The sequence below is a fragment of the Mobula hypostoma genome, chromosome 9 (genome assembly GCF_963921235.1).
Source record: "Mobula hypostoma chromosome 9, sMobHyp1.1, whole genome shotgun sequence".
Classification (NCBI taxonomy): Eukaryota; Metazoa; Chordata; class Chondrichthyes; order Myliobatiformes; family Myliobatidae; genus Mobula; species Mobula hypostoma.
In genome coordinates, this window is record NC_086105.1 from 37886393 (window position 1) to 37903395 (window position 17003).

General features: G+C 41.9%; 1 protein-coding gene across 2 annotated transcripts in view; it reads right to left on the minus strand.

The window, feature by feature from the left end:
- The window catches only part of LOC134351654 (rho GTPase-activating protein 8-like), a 95348-nt gene that overhangs the window by 48253 nt on the left and 30092 nt on the right, over window positions 1-17003 (minus strand). For both annotated transcript variants that reach the window (XM_063058107.1, XM_063058108.1), the window contains exon 4: window positions 3680-3767. In XM_063058107.1, the coding sequence (XP_062914177.1) occupies window positions 3680-3767 (88 nt within the window). The remainder of the gene's footprint in view (window positions 1-3679; window positions 3768-17003) is intronic.

Here is a 17003-nt window from a genome sequence, read left to right on the forward strand (position 1 = left end):
TGAGGATAGATATCAGGGGAATAGAGTTTTCCATCCTAAACATCAAGTCTTTAAGCAGATATTTATCTACAAGAAGGATCAAGGAGAAGCAAGTTTATTACTGCCCTAAAGTCTCTCTTCATCCATCAGCTGCAGATTCTTAATGATCTTCCCAAAAACAAAATGAACTGCATGCCTAGCCAGCTTCTACTCTACCTATTCCAAACACCTCCATCTGTCAGTTCTAAATAGATAATCATTGGATGAAGTTCCAAATAATCCTCACGTCAAGACCTTCGATTTAGAAGTAAAATCTATAAAATGCTGCTGATTTCTCCCAGCGTTAAAAAAGTGGCAAATCTGGAAAATGTTTTACAAGAGCAAATGCAGGGAATCCATGGTGGAACAAAAACATAGCAGCTGGCAAAATGCTTGGCAGCGCCAGTGATTGGGGTTCAATTCCCAATGAGCGCAAGAAGTTTGTACGTTCTCCCCGTGACCGATAGGGTTTCCTCCAGGTGCCCTGGTTTTCTCCCACGTTTCAAAGATGCACTGGTTAGTGAGATGTGAGCATACTATGTTACTGCCGAAAGTGTGGCAAAACTTGCAAACGACCCTCCCAGTCTCGGACTGTGTTCAACGATGTGAACAATGCATTTTACTGTATGCTTGGATCTACATATGACAAGCTAATCTTTAATGTTTTAAGGGTTCCTTGAGGTTGTCATAGCCCAGGGCGGTACTGGGGATAGGTGCTGAATACCTATTAAATGCTCCCAATGGCATGTGTTCCAAGTACCCTGTAACAACCAAGTCCAGCTTCTGGCCTTCACGTTATCAAGCCTGGTGGAACTGTTTCCACTAACAGGGGAAGGGGCAAAGGCAGCTTACTGGCACCTTAAAACTGGTCGCTTCGGGCAGATAGAACTCATCAACTGTGGTTGGCAGCTTATCCAAGAGGAGGAAAACTCTGATCTGAAACCTCCGCTGCTTTACAGCTATACCCACTCCTCGGGAAGGCTTCAGGAGTAAACCCCAAGGAAAAATCCGGAGGTGAAAGTCCCGAAGGCAATCCTACATTGAGTTCAATGCTGACCTGCGAATCCTGCGATGCTGCTGGTGCCAAACTGTATCAGTCTCTGCCGTTCCTTTGGTTTCATCAGCTGCGTGGAGAACCTGCTGAATGGGCAACAACTTGCTTTTCATATTGGGCTAGTTAACAGGCCGAATGGTGTACTTCTGCTCCTATGTCTTATGGTCGTATATCGTACTGCCCTGGCTTGCATATCACATAGGCAGCCAGGATGCTATATCCATGGCTGACCCTGACCAATGGAGGGCCTCAAACTTTTAGCCAAGTTAATTGACCGCAGGAAGTAAACTGGAGCAATCTATCGACTGAACACACTCGCCACAAAAGAGAAAAGGAATCTCAACTTAGATGGTGTGTATTATGATTTTTGTGAAAGTTACAAAACAGACCACCCAATAAAGGCATAATAATAACAATAAATGGAAATTTATTTCCCCGTGCTGCAAGCAAGTGACAGAGGCTACTCAAGGTGAGTGAAACAACAACCAGGCACTTAAATGTGCACCGACTACAGAGGACAGTTGAAAAGGCAGCAACTCATCTGCACGTCAGTCTTAGCTGAAGAAAAATATGCTGCACGGAGGACAAAAGAAGGAATTACATGTGAGAATACTAATATCCCATGTTATATTCCACAAGGTGGCGCTCTCAGACTTCGGTAAACAAAGAGAACTTGTATTTGGAGGAACCCAACATGTCAATTTACCACTCCCCCTCCCACCCCTAACACTGTTGCAACAGAATGATAATCACATGCATCAGAGTGTTGTCAGACTGCATATAGGAACTTAAATTTGACAGCTTTTGCAGATATGCACATGCACTTTTGATGTTATGGAGCGAACATGCGCAGATACTCAAGCAACACACATAAAAGTAGCTGGTGAACGCAGCAGGCCAGGCAGCATCTCAAGAAAGAGGTACAGTTGACATTTCGGGCCGAGGCCCTTCGTCAGGACTAACTGAAGGAAGAGCTAGTAAGAGATTTGAAAGTGGGAGGGGAAGGGGGAGATCCAAAATGATAGGAGAAGACAGGAGGGGGAGGGATGGAGCCAAGAGCTGGACAGTTGATTGGCAAAAGGGATATGAGAGGATCATGGGACAGGAGGCCTGGGGAGAAAGACAAAGGGGAGGGAGGAAAGCCCAGAGGATGGGCAAGGGGTATAGTGAGAGGAGCAGAGGGAGAAAAAGGAGAGAGAGAGAGAAAAAAAGAATGTGTGTATATAAATAAATAATGGATGGGGTACGAGCGGCAGGTGGGGCATTAGCGGAAGTTTGAGATGTCAATGTTCGTGCCATCAGGTTGGAGGTGCAGATATTGCTATGTACAGATGACACACAATTGTATATCTCGTTGAACATGACAATGATTACACCCCATCTTTCAGACTTCTTGTATGGCTGCAATAAATAAATGGATGAGCAATAATTTCCTAAACCCAAATGAAGATAAAACTGAAATACTGATAGTTGGTCCCAAAGCCAAAAGATATTAACTTCTGATTTTTACAAGAGGAGCCAAGTTCCCGAAGTCATCAAGAAGTAACCACCCTGGGTCTCATCTTTGATTCAGATTTGAGTTTTTAAAATCTCACATAAAAGAAGTGACCAGAGGAGCATTTCCACATTTAAGAAATATTTCAAATATACACTCAAATGATTTTATATCGAATAGACTAGGTTACTGCAATGCACTTTTTACTGCCCTTCCAAAGCAATCTTCAGCTTATTCAGAATGCTACGGCTAGACTTTTAACTAAAACCAGGACGAGGGAGCATATCATTCCTGTCCTAACTACTCTGCATTGGCTTCCTTTATATTTTAGAATTGCTTTTTAAAGTTCTCTTTCTTGTTTTTAAAAACTCTCAATGCTCTGGAACTGGAATACATCAGAAATTTTTTTGTTTTATAATCCTGCTCAAGCTCTCAGGTCTTCTTCTGCTGGTCTCTTAGAATTTAAACAATCTTCCTCAAAAGATAATTTGCAGGTCAGCTTTTCTGAACTACACTCCTACACTGTGGAACTCAATATAAAACTATAAGGGATGCAGACTCAGGGGACACTTCTAATATGCAGTTCAAAACCTATTTATTTAATCCTGCTTTTAACTAACATTATTTTGTCTCATTTTCATGTTTGCAATTTATCCCATTGTAAATCACTTTGAACAACATTGTTTGTATGAAAAGTGCTCTAAAATATTGTTTTGAATTATTATTTTGAGAGGGGGAAGAGAAAGACGGAATTGGAGTACACAGATAGGCTTTTCCATGTAGCTCATATTCCTGTTCTATGGAATGTTCCACTTTTGTTGGGGTTATTTTAGTGTAAACAAATGCAAGTTATTTAACACATTTTATTTCACAAAACTGTAATTGCTTTTTTTTTAAAGAGTTATTTAAAAACATTCTATAATTTATCAAACACATACAATAATTTTTTGATCTTATGTGAAATTAATTATGGAAGATTAAAATACCGTGTCTCAATTCAGAGTTTAAAAAATGTAACTAAAATGGTACAGATTAGTGCGGAGAGTGCATAATTGTCAACGTGATTCATGCAGTTGTCTATGAAAAGGTTTTGTTACAGAAAATTAACTTACTCAAGCAACTTCCGGTGGTTGAGTTGGTGGGAAGGAGGCATTCGACAGCAGCTAAAAATAACCAGTTTCCTTCCATAATTATCATCACCTGATTGGAAAGATAAAACCTAAATTTCATATTGGATACAAACAGGAGATATATACTCTATCAAATTCCATTTACACAGATCTCCTCCTCACATACATACATATGGTCGTCAGAATTCAGCCATTCCAATTCCTAAGCTATAAAAGAACTTTGCCCTATGACTAAATACTGCACTGCTGAGGATGGTAACATGAAGCAAATAATTTGGTGCTGTGACACATAAATTCTTGGTAGGTTTAGGTTGAAATTGTAACACTGGGAAACAAATACAAGTAAGAGTCATGGCTTCTAAACAATAAATAAATTGATTGATTTATTTTTTTTTTTACTGACCATCAACTGATCCTAATCTCAACAACCCACAAAAACAGAAGCTCAGTGCAATTAATTAGACAGGTACTTACGAGGCGGTAACAGCTATAATTAGAACAAGAATGATGCTCCTTATGCTGAATACATTTTTAAGAGTTCACCATAAAAGCACAAGGAGTATCCTTCATTTTCTTTTTGAGAGTACTGACTGTCAAAAGGCACAAAAAATCCATACTTATGTCTAGCAAAGGATGAAATGAGGAAGAATTCCCACTGTAAACATCCAATCAAAACCCTAAAAATCAACCCTCACCTCCCCCCCCCCCCCGCCACAATACCAATAACGAAACCAAGCACGAAACCAATAATTGATTTGGCCCCTCTTGGGCCTTTAACATGGTTATAAAAAAAATAAATGACTGACTGATACAAGAGACAGGAGTATAAATTCCTAATTACAATGCTGCCAGGTTTAATAGAAAAAAACTGAAGGAGTATAGCCACCACATAATGAAATGTTCTTGCTCTTCAGGAGGCTACAGAAGTAAAACATATCCAGACCTACTAAACTGATTAGCACAGAAAACAGAGAAACCTGCAATAAATATTGCTCAGTGGGTGAGTTCCTTATAGTATTATTCCAAGATCAATCACAATAATAATACAGGTTGATTACTCCTTATTTGAAATGCTTGGGGCCAGAAGTATTTTAGATTCTGGATTTTGGAATATATAACAAGATACCTTGGGATCACCATAATTTCCAACTTTGAATTTATGTGCTACCGGTAAGCAGTCTTTGTCTTAAACTTGTTCATCACACATATGTAATTAACACTAAAAATTATTACATACTATTAATATAATGTGTGCAGTGTAACAAAAACAACATCAGGAGAATAGCTGAATCAGCTGTTGAACAACAACCCATCTCCGCCTACAATGCTGTGTTTTGATTACAGTAGTGTATTTGCATATTTTACTTATTTTAGGTTTTATGTAAGGTATAAATCTGCTTTTTAGGCTTGTTCTGGTGTTAGATTTTCATCAGCGACGATCTTCACAAACTCAATTAATTTCTCTGTTGCTTTGTGATGCTTTATCTTTAAAATGTTTCAAATCTTTAAAAAATTAATGTCATATCTTTTCTTAAATTTCTGCAACCAACCTGCTGAATATTCACAATTACATTCAACTTTCAGTTTGTTGTGACAGATCTTTGCTTGTTTCATGATCAGTACACCTTTAAGCAGCATATAATCATTACGACCATGATGAATCCATTCTTTCAATACACGATTGAAATCTTCATTTTTGCTTTACGCAGTGTTTTTCTATCTCTCACTAACTTCTTTGTGAGGTCCCTTCTCAGAACTGTTTGTGGTATGCAGAGACCTGTGCATCGCCTGGGAAACTTGTCAGCGCCTTGTGGAATTGTCCATTTGTGACGTCATGCCAGTGCTCAAAAGAATTACATACTTCAGGAGTTTTTTGGATTTTCAAATAAGGGTAGTTCAACCTGTATCCTCCAAGATGACTTTTCTACCAGGAGTTCCCATCTTTGGGCTTTGGTCAATTCCAAGTTGGAAACCCCACCCCAAAAAGTGGAATCTCAACACATTTAAAAGTTTGAATAAATATGGAAATCTGAATAATTTAAATAATAAAATCCTGCAAACTTAGTTTCAGTCATTATCTGTGCTGCATGCTGCTTGTGTTCCGGAGTTACTCTAAAACGTCCTTGCTCCACCTGTTAGATTCTGCAGTGACCAAAATGCTTCTCTTACATTAGTCTTAAGCAATGAAAGGCTGTATGAGGATTATGTGTGACCCTTCCCTAAGTGCTCAGTCAGAAAAAAGAGAGCTAGTTATTCATCAGTTTCCCTGTATATGAATTGAGGGATGATTATTGGAATAAAACATCTCTCCAGCTCCTTTTCCAATGCAATGCCACAGGATCTATTACCTGAATTTGGCAGGGTAGATTGGTTGAATGTCCTATCAAAGGACTGGCACCTTCAGTAGTACGGCACCCCCTCAGATTGCAACAAAGTGCCAGTTGAAGGATTTTTACTCAAGTCTCTGGTAGAAGACTTGAGCCCAAAACCTTTCAGCTCCAAGACACAGCAATAACTCGAGCCCTGGCAGATGCACATTACAACAGTAATTACATCTGACGTTAAAGCATTCAGGGGCAAATGCAGTTATTGAAAAACTCCATAAAATTTCAATTCATCCTTTAACTTCAATTTTTAAATATTTTTTGCCTGTATGCTTAGGGATGAATAAGAATCCAATTGCAGCTCTATCATTTAACCATGATATAATATAAAAGAGCTGTAGAATAATTTCTCCTGATCTCTACTGTGGTATAACAATTTGTTTCATATAAGCAACCCAAATTAATGGAATATTTTTCTGCAAGTCATAAAAGTGCAAAGGATTTTAACGGTTAACATAAATAGATCTGCAGTAATTGCTCAAATCACTATACAAAAATTTAGGCATCAGTTTTAATAATGGAAATATGGTTTCTCTACAATTACTATTGAAACATCTGCTTGAATGCAACACCTCAACCTGATTGACCTACCTTTGACAAGACTGAGCAGAGATTGTTGAACTGGGCATCTGTATCACTTTCAGGATCTAAAGTTCCTTTGTTGAGAGGTCACATTGTAAGCAATGCAACAACCAACTTGTAAACAGCAAGCTCACTTACAGAACACTATAACCTTTACAGTTAAGAAGCAAATGTCGCTTATGATTTGTCATCACAACACAAGAGATACTCTGTCTTTTGGTAGCATTTCCCTTCTCTCTCACTTCCAACTAATACCTTCCAAATATTCATCTATCTGCTAGTTGCAGAAACAGAAATGTACCAAAGAGGAATGCATTTTCCAGAGTTCCCTTGTGGTCTACATTCTTACAAATCTTTAGAATGTTGCATTGTGACATATGAAATTTTAATTTACTGATATTTTTCCACTGGTTTAATCAAACATCGTTACTATTTCTTGCTGACATTGCATGTAGAGCATCAAGACTAAGTGTAGTTTTTAAAAAGAGTATGGAGTGAGGCAACTCAGAACTACGGTATTTTAAGCGCAGGCTCAAAAAAAACTGGCATAAAGTAACAGCATGGTTAATAGCATTATTTATTAGCAAATACTGATGAGCAAGGCACACTGCCTAGGTGACAATAGTCTGATAGTGAGGGATTGAGGATGAGATTCTGAATCAAGTTCCCACCTGTTCTTCCAGGTGGGCATGACAGATTCCATGGCATTATTCAGCAGGAGTCACATCCCAGATATCTTGGCCAATATCTGTTTTGCAACCAGCATTTCTTAACAGATAATATGATCACTTATATTGCTGTCTGCTGATGTTTGCAGTGCAGAAACAAGCTGCTTTTTTCTGCAGTGCAAAATTGGCTCCAGTTCAGAATCAGGTTCAATATCACTGGCATATGTCACAAAATTTGTTAAATTAGCAGCAGCAGTATAATGTAATACATGATAAATATAGAGAAAAAATAATGAATTACAGTGAGTATATGTATATTAAATTAGAAATAGTGCAAAAACAAATACTCATCACCTATAAAGCACTTTAAAGATAAAATTGCACTTCACAAGTGGTAACGTTTTTTTCTTATATCCCCAATGTTAAAATGCAAAATCTGATGTCAGAAATCTGCCCCTGTTGCTTAATGTGCAATAATATCATCTGTCTCGTTCCAAATACTTTGATTAATATGGTTACTGGTTTCTGCCTTCAGCACAAATTATACACAGGTATAATCATAAAATTGGGCAGTACAGAATCAGGTCCTTAAAGCCTGCCATGACCATCCCAACCAAGATGCCTATCTAAGCTAATCCTATATTTGCCCACATTAGGGCCATGTCTCTCTACTCAAAGGTAATATGCCTATTATAAATATTAGCGGAGCTTATAATGGATGAAACCAACAGAAAATGTGCAAAGATACATGAGTTAGCATATTATATATCACAGTTATGCATAAAAACCAAGAAACAGTTTCAGGTCAAAATAAATGGGCCAAGATGGATGAGTAGAGAGAAGGGGGGCAGGAGCAGAGCCAATAGAATATCACATTCTCTGAATCAAACAACAGAAAAGGGGAGCAACACACATCAAAGTTGCTGGTGAACGCAGCAGGCCAGGCAGCACCTCTAGGAAGAGGTACAGTCGATGTTTCAGGCCGAGACCCTTCGTCAGGACTAACTGAAGGAAGAGCTAGTAAGAGATTTGAAAGTGGGAGGGGGAGGGGGAGATCCAAAATGATAGAAGACAGGAGGGGGAGGGATGGAGCCAAGAGCTGGACAGGTGATTGGCAAAAGGGATATGAGAGGATCACGGGACAGGAGGCCCAGGGAGAAAGACAAGGGTGGGGGGGGGAACCCAGAGGATGGGCAAGGGGTACAGTCAGAGGGACAGAGGGAGAAAAAGGAGAGTGAGAGAAAGAATGTGTGTATAAAAATAAATAACAGATGGGGTACAAGGGGGAGGTGGGGCATTAGCGGAAGTTAGAGAAGTCAATGTTCATGCCATCAGGTTGGAGGCTACCCAGGCGGAATATAAGGTGTGGTTCCTCCAACCTGAGTGTGGCTTCATCTTTACAGTAGAGGAGGCCGTGGACAGACATGTCAGAATGGGGCCATGGATAGACATGTCAGAAAAGGGGTTCAACTTTGGGTCCACTGACTCTTGTGCAAAGGTATTGGTCCAAGGCATTAAAAAAGTTGGGAACCCCTGCCACAGAGGAAGGCATCACATCTCCAGACCATTTCAGTTCAACTGTCCCGTTCAGCAGCAGCCATGCAGTTTGGAACTGGAATTAGTTAATTATGGCAGCGGTCCCCAACTACCGGGCTGCAAAGCATTAGCTACCGGGCCATGAGGAAACGATATGAGTCAGCTGCACCTTTCCTCATTCCCTGTCATGCACTGTTGAACTTGAACATAGGGTTGCCAACTGTCCCATATTTGCCGGGACATCCCATATATTGGGCTAAATTGGTTTCTCCCATACGGGACCGCCCTTGTCCCGTATTTTCCCCGCTAAGGTAGAGCGTTCCTATGAAACCTTCCGTGCCAACATGGCGTAAAGCGAAGAAGCAATTACCATTAATTTATATGGGAAAAATTTTTGAGCGTTCCCAGACCCAAAAAATAACCTATCAAATCATACCAAGTAACACATAAAACCTAAAAAACACTAACATATAGTAAAAACAGGAATGGTATGATAAATACACAGCCTATATAAAGTAGAAATAACGTACGTACAGTGTAGTTGGGAAGATTAAGCCAAAACCAATTTGTGGAAAAAAAAATCGGCACATATGCTCATGCGCACAGAGGTGCCAACGCAAGGCTTCATGGTCATGGTAGTCCTTCTCGGGGTAAAGCCAAGTGTCCCGTATTTGACTGCTACTTTTGTCCCTTATTTGGGAGAGAGAAAGTTGGTAATCCTAACTGTAAAAGACACGTTGAGGTGAGTTTAACCCTAAACACCCCCACCAGTCAGCCAATATTAAACCGGTCCACGGTGCAAAAAAAGGTTGGGGACCCCTGAATTATGGTCACCTACCAAAATACAGTGAAAAGTTTCCTTTGCAATCTGTTCATATAAATTAGATTATTAGTAAAACAAAAACAATGGAAATAAAGTGTAATAACTACAGAGAAACTGCAGTGCAGGTAATGAAGAAGGTGCAAGACCACAACAAAGAAAATTGCGAAGTCCAGAGTCCAACTTATTGGACTAGGGAACTGTTTAATTGTCTTACAACAGCCAGGTAAAAGCCCATTCTGGAGTCTGGTGGTACACGATTTCAGGCTTTTGCATCTTCTGTCCAGTGAGAGAGATGGAAGAAGAGAGCATGTCTGGGTTGGGTGGGGTCTTTGATAATGCTGGCTGTTTTACTGAGGTAGTAGGAAGTGTAGATGGAGTCCACAGTGGGGAAGGTTGGTTTCCATGGTGTTCTGAGCTCTATTCACAACTCTGCAGTTTCTGCACTCGCATGTAGAGCAGTTGCCATACCAAGTAACTATGCATTCAAAAAGGATGCCTGGATAACTTCAATCATCACCACACTGAACTGATTCTACAACCTATAGACTCCCTTTCAAGGACTCTTTTCAACTTGCCCTCAGTACTGTATCTTATTTGTACGTTTTGTCAGCTTTTGGACATTGGTTGTTTGTCAATCTTTGTCTGTTTAGGCATAGCTTTTCACAAATTCTATTTTATTCTGTTTACCTGTGAATGCCTGGAAGAAGATGAATCTCAAGGTAGTATATTGTAACATATATGCAGTTTGATATTGACTTTACTTTGCCATAGAAAAAGTTCATCGATAAAAATTGGTAGGGGTTGGAGGGGCGGGGTGGGGGAAACAGGCTGAATATTTTCAGCATCCTGAGAAAGCAGAAGCATATTGCTGATCTACTTTTTTTTCCCCATTTATCGGTGTTGGATTGAACTGTATAATCGTTACTTCACTCATAGTTTAACTTCCTTGTGTTTGTTTGGATTTTTGTATAATTACCTACATATATGTAACTGTTTAGTGGGTTTTCTAAAGGTTAGAGTTACTCTGCTTGATTTCAGCAGTAGGGGTCATATTACTTGAATGGTGGCTATGTGACAGGTTAATTTATCTATGGAATGTCTGTTATTAGCAATTTGGTACAAGACCACCAGATTTTTTAAATATTATATATATTTTTTTGAAGTAATTGGTGTTAGACTATCACTGCAAACAATGAGTGTATATGTGTGCGTAGATTATACGTATAAACACACACATACATATACATACTCTTTCATGGTTTGCAGTGATAGTTTACTACCACTTACTTAAAAAAAAGTCTTATTAACTCCCTGGTAAAGATTTTACAGCTAATGTTGTAGGGTATTTCATGTAATGGTTTTCTGTAGAAGCAGTGTGTTCTGATGGTAGTGTTTGGGTTACCGTTAAAGATAACAGATGCTTAGGAATGTTGTCTCATCCAATCAGGAGGGCAGATCTGGGAGAAGTTTCTAAAGAATGTTAGGGGAGAGGGTTTGTGACAGACTCCAAGGTGGTTCAAGGTCTTTCTCGATGGGAGATGAAAAGAAGTTTGAGACAACCGGCTGTAGGATTCGACCTGAAGGGAATACGTTATCCGATGGAGCCCAAATGGGGGATTTCTACCAGGGATCAGTGAACATGAGTTGGTGCCGTGACTACATTGGACATGTTGGCTTTTGGAAGATTTGAGCTCCAGCCTGTGCACATTTGACTGTTAAATTACAATGGGCCCTTTTTGTTTGTTTTCGTTCCCTCTCTTTTCTTGAATAACTCTTTCATTAAATTAACATTCATAAATACACTTTTTTTATGATTGCGTGCAGTGTATGATCTGTTATTTCTTGCCAACAGGCAATTGCATGGGGCTGTAAATCACACAGTATTCACACAAATCGGGGCTTGGGTGGGCAAGACATCGCAACCTCATGGGTTTGGCAGGACCAGTCACATCTGCCCTAGATATATGGAGTCTGTGAAAAGGTGGTTTTCTCAACGCTGAGTTCAGTGGTGGTTAGCGAGGGGCTAACCCCAAATCACTAGAGAGGCCCAGTAAAAAGTGGTTTCATTGTGGGGGCTCGTCAGAGATTGAATTCATTGACTACTGTGTGGGTTCTCCGAGAACTGTTAAGTGGTGTTGTGTTTTAGACTGTGTTAAACTATTGTCCAGGAAAGTGATTAAGATACGTGGTTATGGATGCCGCAGGGATTAAGTGTTGGTGCGACTCAAAGAGATTACCTGCAGCAAATGCTTGTATTCTAAGCGGGGTGGATACTCACAGCCCAGGTGAACTATTGATTAGGGTTTTAAGCACTGTTAAGTCATCAGAGAGAGTTACAATCACGGATTGACAGTTTGACCAAACAGGGGGCAAGGATATAGTTTTAGTTCAGACTTGTGATGACAAGACAGGAATGGGTTTGCCTGGTACCACTGGGTTCCCAGGAGAGGAGAGACCATGACCCATCCATACTTTCAGAAAAGGGGGAGTGCAGGCGAGGGCACTAAATTGGAAGTCGGGTTTCCTGTAGCTGAGGGCAGAGACTTTTAAAGACAAGTTGCTTTTGTTTCTGCGGAGCGAGGGGAAGGTGTTGTCTGATGTGGAAGGTCTAATGTCCTTCAGCGGATGGTGAAAATTCTGAGCTGGTATTGGCAATTACATCCCTGGTGGATAAATGGTCAAGTAAACTGGTGGAGAGTCAAAATTATTGTAGACCGAGGATATTCTCGGAAGTGAAACCCACCTCAGAGGGGGAGAAGAATACGACACTTGGGCAGAGCAGACATCTCAGATGCTGGATGAGTGGCAGTGCTCTAGTAATGTGAAAACGCAGCGACTGGTAGAGTGTCTAAAAGGTCTGGCTGCTGAGGTGGTGAGGTCCTTGAAGGCAGAGAACCCCTTTGTTACTTCTGCGGGCTACATGCAGGCATTAGGAAGCTTTTTTGGCACATCAAGAGGCCCAATGGAGCTTATGATGGGGTTTAGGAGCATACTTCAGGAGAAAGGGGAGAAAATTTCTGCCTACATTTTCTGACTAGAGAGACAGCTGCTTTGCTTGTAGTGTAAACTAGCCATTCAACTGACTGAGGTGTATCAGTAAGGATGGACCAAGTGGCGAAGGGTGCACAGTCACGCGACGTGATTGCTTTAAGCCTCCGAATGTCTCGTAAGATGTGTCCCCTCCCTCGTTTGTTGAGATGATCAGAGAAGTAAGAGAGGAAGAAAATGCGCCAGAGGAGTGTGAGGCCTCCATCAGCAGAGCACAGTCCTCAGTAGTAGCCTCTATTGCCAAAGCAACCCCTAATGCCCCACAGGTGTTTTTTTATTTTTAAAACAGGATTTCGTCCAAGATTTTAGAGCTGAGGTATCTCAGTTGATATCAGCGGGTGCTGTCATCAAGCATGACAAAGCCGATAGGGAGCTGGACGTACTGAAGGGATGTACTAAGCAGAGAACTGCTATTGAACAGGATCCCTTGAAAAGAGGAGCAACTGCAGTGAGGAGGGACATTTCAAGCAAGAGTGTGAAAGATGGGAAAACCTTTGGAAAGTGAACCAATGGTTACTTAAACAGAAGGGATGTCGGGAAACCTCAGAAAGACCCAGTGAGGAAACGGCCTGTCATCTTGGGGGTAACACGTTCCAATCAATGTATCAAGGAAAACTCTAAAGTGCAAAAACCTATTCCCGAAGGCTTAGTGGGGCCAAGCTCCAGTGTATCCCTATGAATTGAGGGTATTTTTTCTAGAGCCATACTCGACACAGTTTCTCAGATTACTTTGCTCTACAGGTAGTCCTACATCCGGTATTTGATGCATTTACCATTGATGCCACTCAGTGCCCTAGAGCTCTGGGCCTTAGTACTGATGACTACTTATATGTAGTTGAAGCTGCAGTATTCGGAGGCAGATGTGTGAGTAGCTGTGGTCCTTGATACATTAATGTTGGTCTGTCCAGACCCAGTCAAGAAGGGTGAAGCTTCAATTCTTGTGGGTACAAATAATCCTATTGTGAGAAGTCTGAAAGGAGAGAATTGGAGAGTGCTTTCTGAAAACCTTGTTCATTCACCTGGTGTTCAGAGCTGTCTTTGAGAAAGTGCAAGACCATCCTAGGCCAGATGATGAGCACAAATGAGGAACCGTGTGGTACACCCAGTCCAAGCCCATCATGTTACGGCCTCGGGAAGTAGCTAGAGTGATGGGAAACCTCAAATTTCCTAGAATGCCTGACGCTGAGGCCCTCCAGGTGGATGCTCCGTAAGATCACAACGAGGACTCACACTTACCTGCTGGGGTATGGGTGAGGCCCAAACTGCCGAAGCTGGTTCTACAGGTAAACAGGATGACAGCGATTGTCAGGAACACCTCAGAGTGGGAAGTCCCCCTCAGGCAGGGAATGCCAATGCCACATCTTTTTCCAGTGACTGTAATGTCTAGTTTTCCTGTAAGAAAAGCAGGAAAGAGGCCATCTCCTGGAATGGGAAAATTGACAGCCAAGTCATTCAACTTTGGTGACTCCCCAGTACCTGGCGTTTGACTGACAGAGAAGATTTCAAAGTTTGAAGATGTCTTTTCTACTGACGAGTTTGATGTGGGTTTTTTTTCCCAAGAGTACACACCACACCATCCAAGTGATAGAGGACACCCTTTTCTGAGAAAAGTCTCAGTGACTGGCACCCGTAGAGGTGGAGGACATTCGGCAAGATCTGCTGAAGCTGAAGAAGCTGGGATCATCACTGAATCCAGGAGTCCCTGTGCGTCACCCATAGTGGTGGTGAGGAAGAAGAATGAGAAGGTACGAACATGTGTTGGCTATCAGACACCGAACTGACCATGCGTGGAGCAAAATGGTTCAGTGTGCCGGACCTAAGATGCAGACATTATCAGATACCCATGAGTGAGGCTGACAAAGAGAAGATGGCTTCATGTGTCCACTTAGATTTTTTCAATTTGAAAAGATGCCCCAGGGCATATCTGGAGCTCTAGTTACTTTCCAACGGGTTACGGAGAAGGCTGTCGAGGACATTAACTTGCTTGAGGTACTGGTGTACTTGGATGAACTCATAGTATTCAGGTCCATCCTGGAAGAGCATGAGGTGAGACTACTGAGGGTTTTAGGCTGCCTGGAAGCCGAAGGGTTAAAACTGTCACTGGACAAGTGCCAGTTCTGCAAAATATCTGTCAAGTACATGGTTAATCATGGGATGGAGCAGCTACGGATCCGAGGCTTGAGCACAGAGACGGTGACCACTGGCCAAGGCCCAAGAATGTGAGTGCCCTACGCTTGTTCCCTGGATCCTAAGGACTACTCCGAAATGAGTCACCCTTTGAATCAGCTTCTGTACGGTTACCCTCCCTTGGGGAAGAAAGGGAAGAGAATGAAAGGAGAAGATGGACATGCTTATCTTCGCCGTTTGGAGAATTTTGGAGCAAGATGGGATGAAAAATGTGAAGAGGCCTTTAAGTTGCTGAAGGAGCTGCTGCGAAAACCCCCAATTGTCATACGTATTGTATACAAATGCCAGCCACGAGGCTGGCAAGATGCTTCTATATCAGAATCAGAACACAGGGTCGAGACCTGTTGCTTTCATCAGCTGGAGTCTGTCACCATCCAAGTGAAACTACCCCACACAAAAATTGGGACTTTCTAGCATTGAAATGGGCTGTGGCGGACAAGTTATGTGATTATCTGTATGGTGCCAATTTTGAGGTGAAAACTGACAACAATCCATTGACTTGTATCCTGACCTTGGCAAAACTGGATACCATAGGCCATCGTTGGTTGACGGCGTTGTCTGCCTATGATTTCAGCCTGTAGTCCTGGCCGTAGAGCTGGAACATTAATGTGGATACATTGTCCCAACTTGAGAATGAAGGCTAGAAATGGACAGAGAATGGGAGAGCGTTCCTGCACCTGGAGTTTAAACACAAACCTGATTCCAGCAACACGGCAAATGTCTTCGTTATTACTGATCACTACACCAGATATGCTCAAGCCTTCCCTGCAAAGGATCAGAGGGCGTCCACCATGGCCAAAGAGTTATGGGAAAAGTATTTCATTCATTATGGCCTTCCTGGATGGATACATAGTAATTATGAAAGGGATTTTGAGAGTAGGCTCATACACGAGTTACTGAGCATGCTTGGAGTCAAGAAGTCGAGGACTACGCCTCATCACCCTCAGCCCGAGAGGTTCAACTGGACATTGCTAGACATGCTCAGAACCTTGTATATCAGCAAAAACAAATGCAGTCAGCATCTGGTCCACTGCTACAACGTACACAGAATGAAGCCACTGGATACTTGCCATATTATTCGATGTTTGGGTGCGAAACAAGAATGCCTGTTGGCCTCTGTTTTGGGACTCTTGGGGAAGATTTGCCACAGAAGACCTATCTTAAGTATGTGTCTGACATGGCAAGGGAATTGCAGAAGGTTCATGAACTAGCAGAGCTCTCTGCTACCAGGCAGCGGTTCTGCTACCAAGTGGTATCAAGGAAATAAGAGCAGATATGATCAGAAGATTAGGTTCTTCCAACTGATGACTAGAGACAGAGTTCTCATAAGGAATTTGCGGCTACCAGGGAAGCAAAAGTTAGTTGACCACTGAGTGGCTATGCCTTGCATAGTGGAGAGTCAGATGCCAAATGTGTCAGCTTTTTGAGTGAAGTCAGATGACGGGAGTGGGACTGTCAAAATTCTCTATTGGAATCACCTTTTACTTCTAGGACAAGAGGTACATGTTGACCCAGAGCCTAACATGGACCCTACACCTAATAAGACTCCGTGGCGACATGGGAGACAGGAAGACAAGTAGTGGAGAGACTTGAACAGGACCTAACCACTAAATGTTATATGGACTCAGAGGATGAGGAAATGGGAGTGCCTTATATGTTATCTTATGCAAACTCCCCAAAAACTGGTGAGAATCCCAAACCTACCCCATGCTGATGCAGATGTAGTGAAAGTTGGGGGGGGGCGGGGAGGGAGCTAGCAGTGGAAAGGCAGGTTGTGGCTGGACAATGAAAGGAAACTGGGCTCCAAAGTAACTGGGGATGAAGATCGGCTCAGTCAAGTGACAGGGGGACCAGAGTTGCTGGAAGGCATGAGTAATGGACAGGGGAAGGACTCTCCAAGTAGACATGAAAGACCCCAAGGAGTGTCCAAGACTGAAGTAGTAGTTGATGGGATGAGGAGATCTCAAAGAGTTAGGAAACCCCAATATTGGCTGGCCTATGTCACACCTGGGGAACAGTGTGTTGCACCTATTCCCCTAGGGAGATATTTCACTACTATTTACAAATGGATTGGAGGT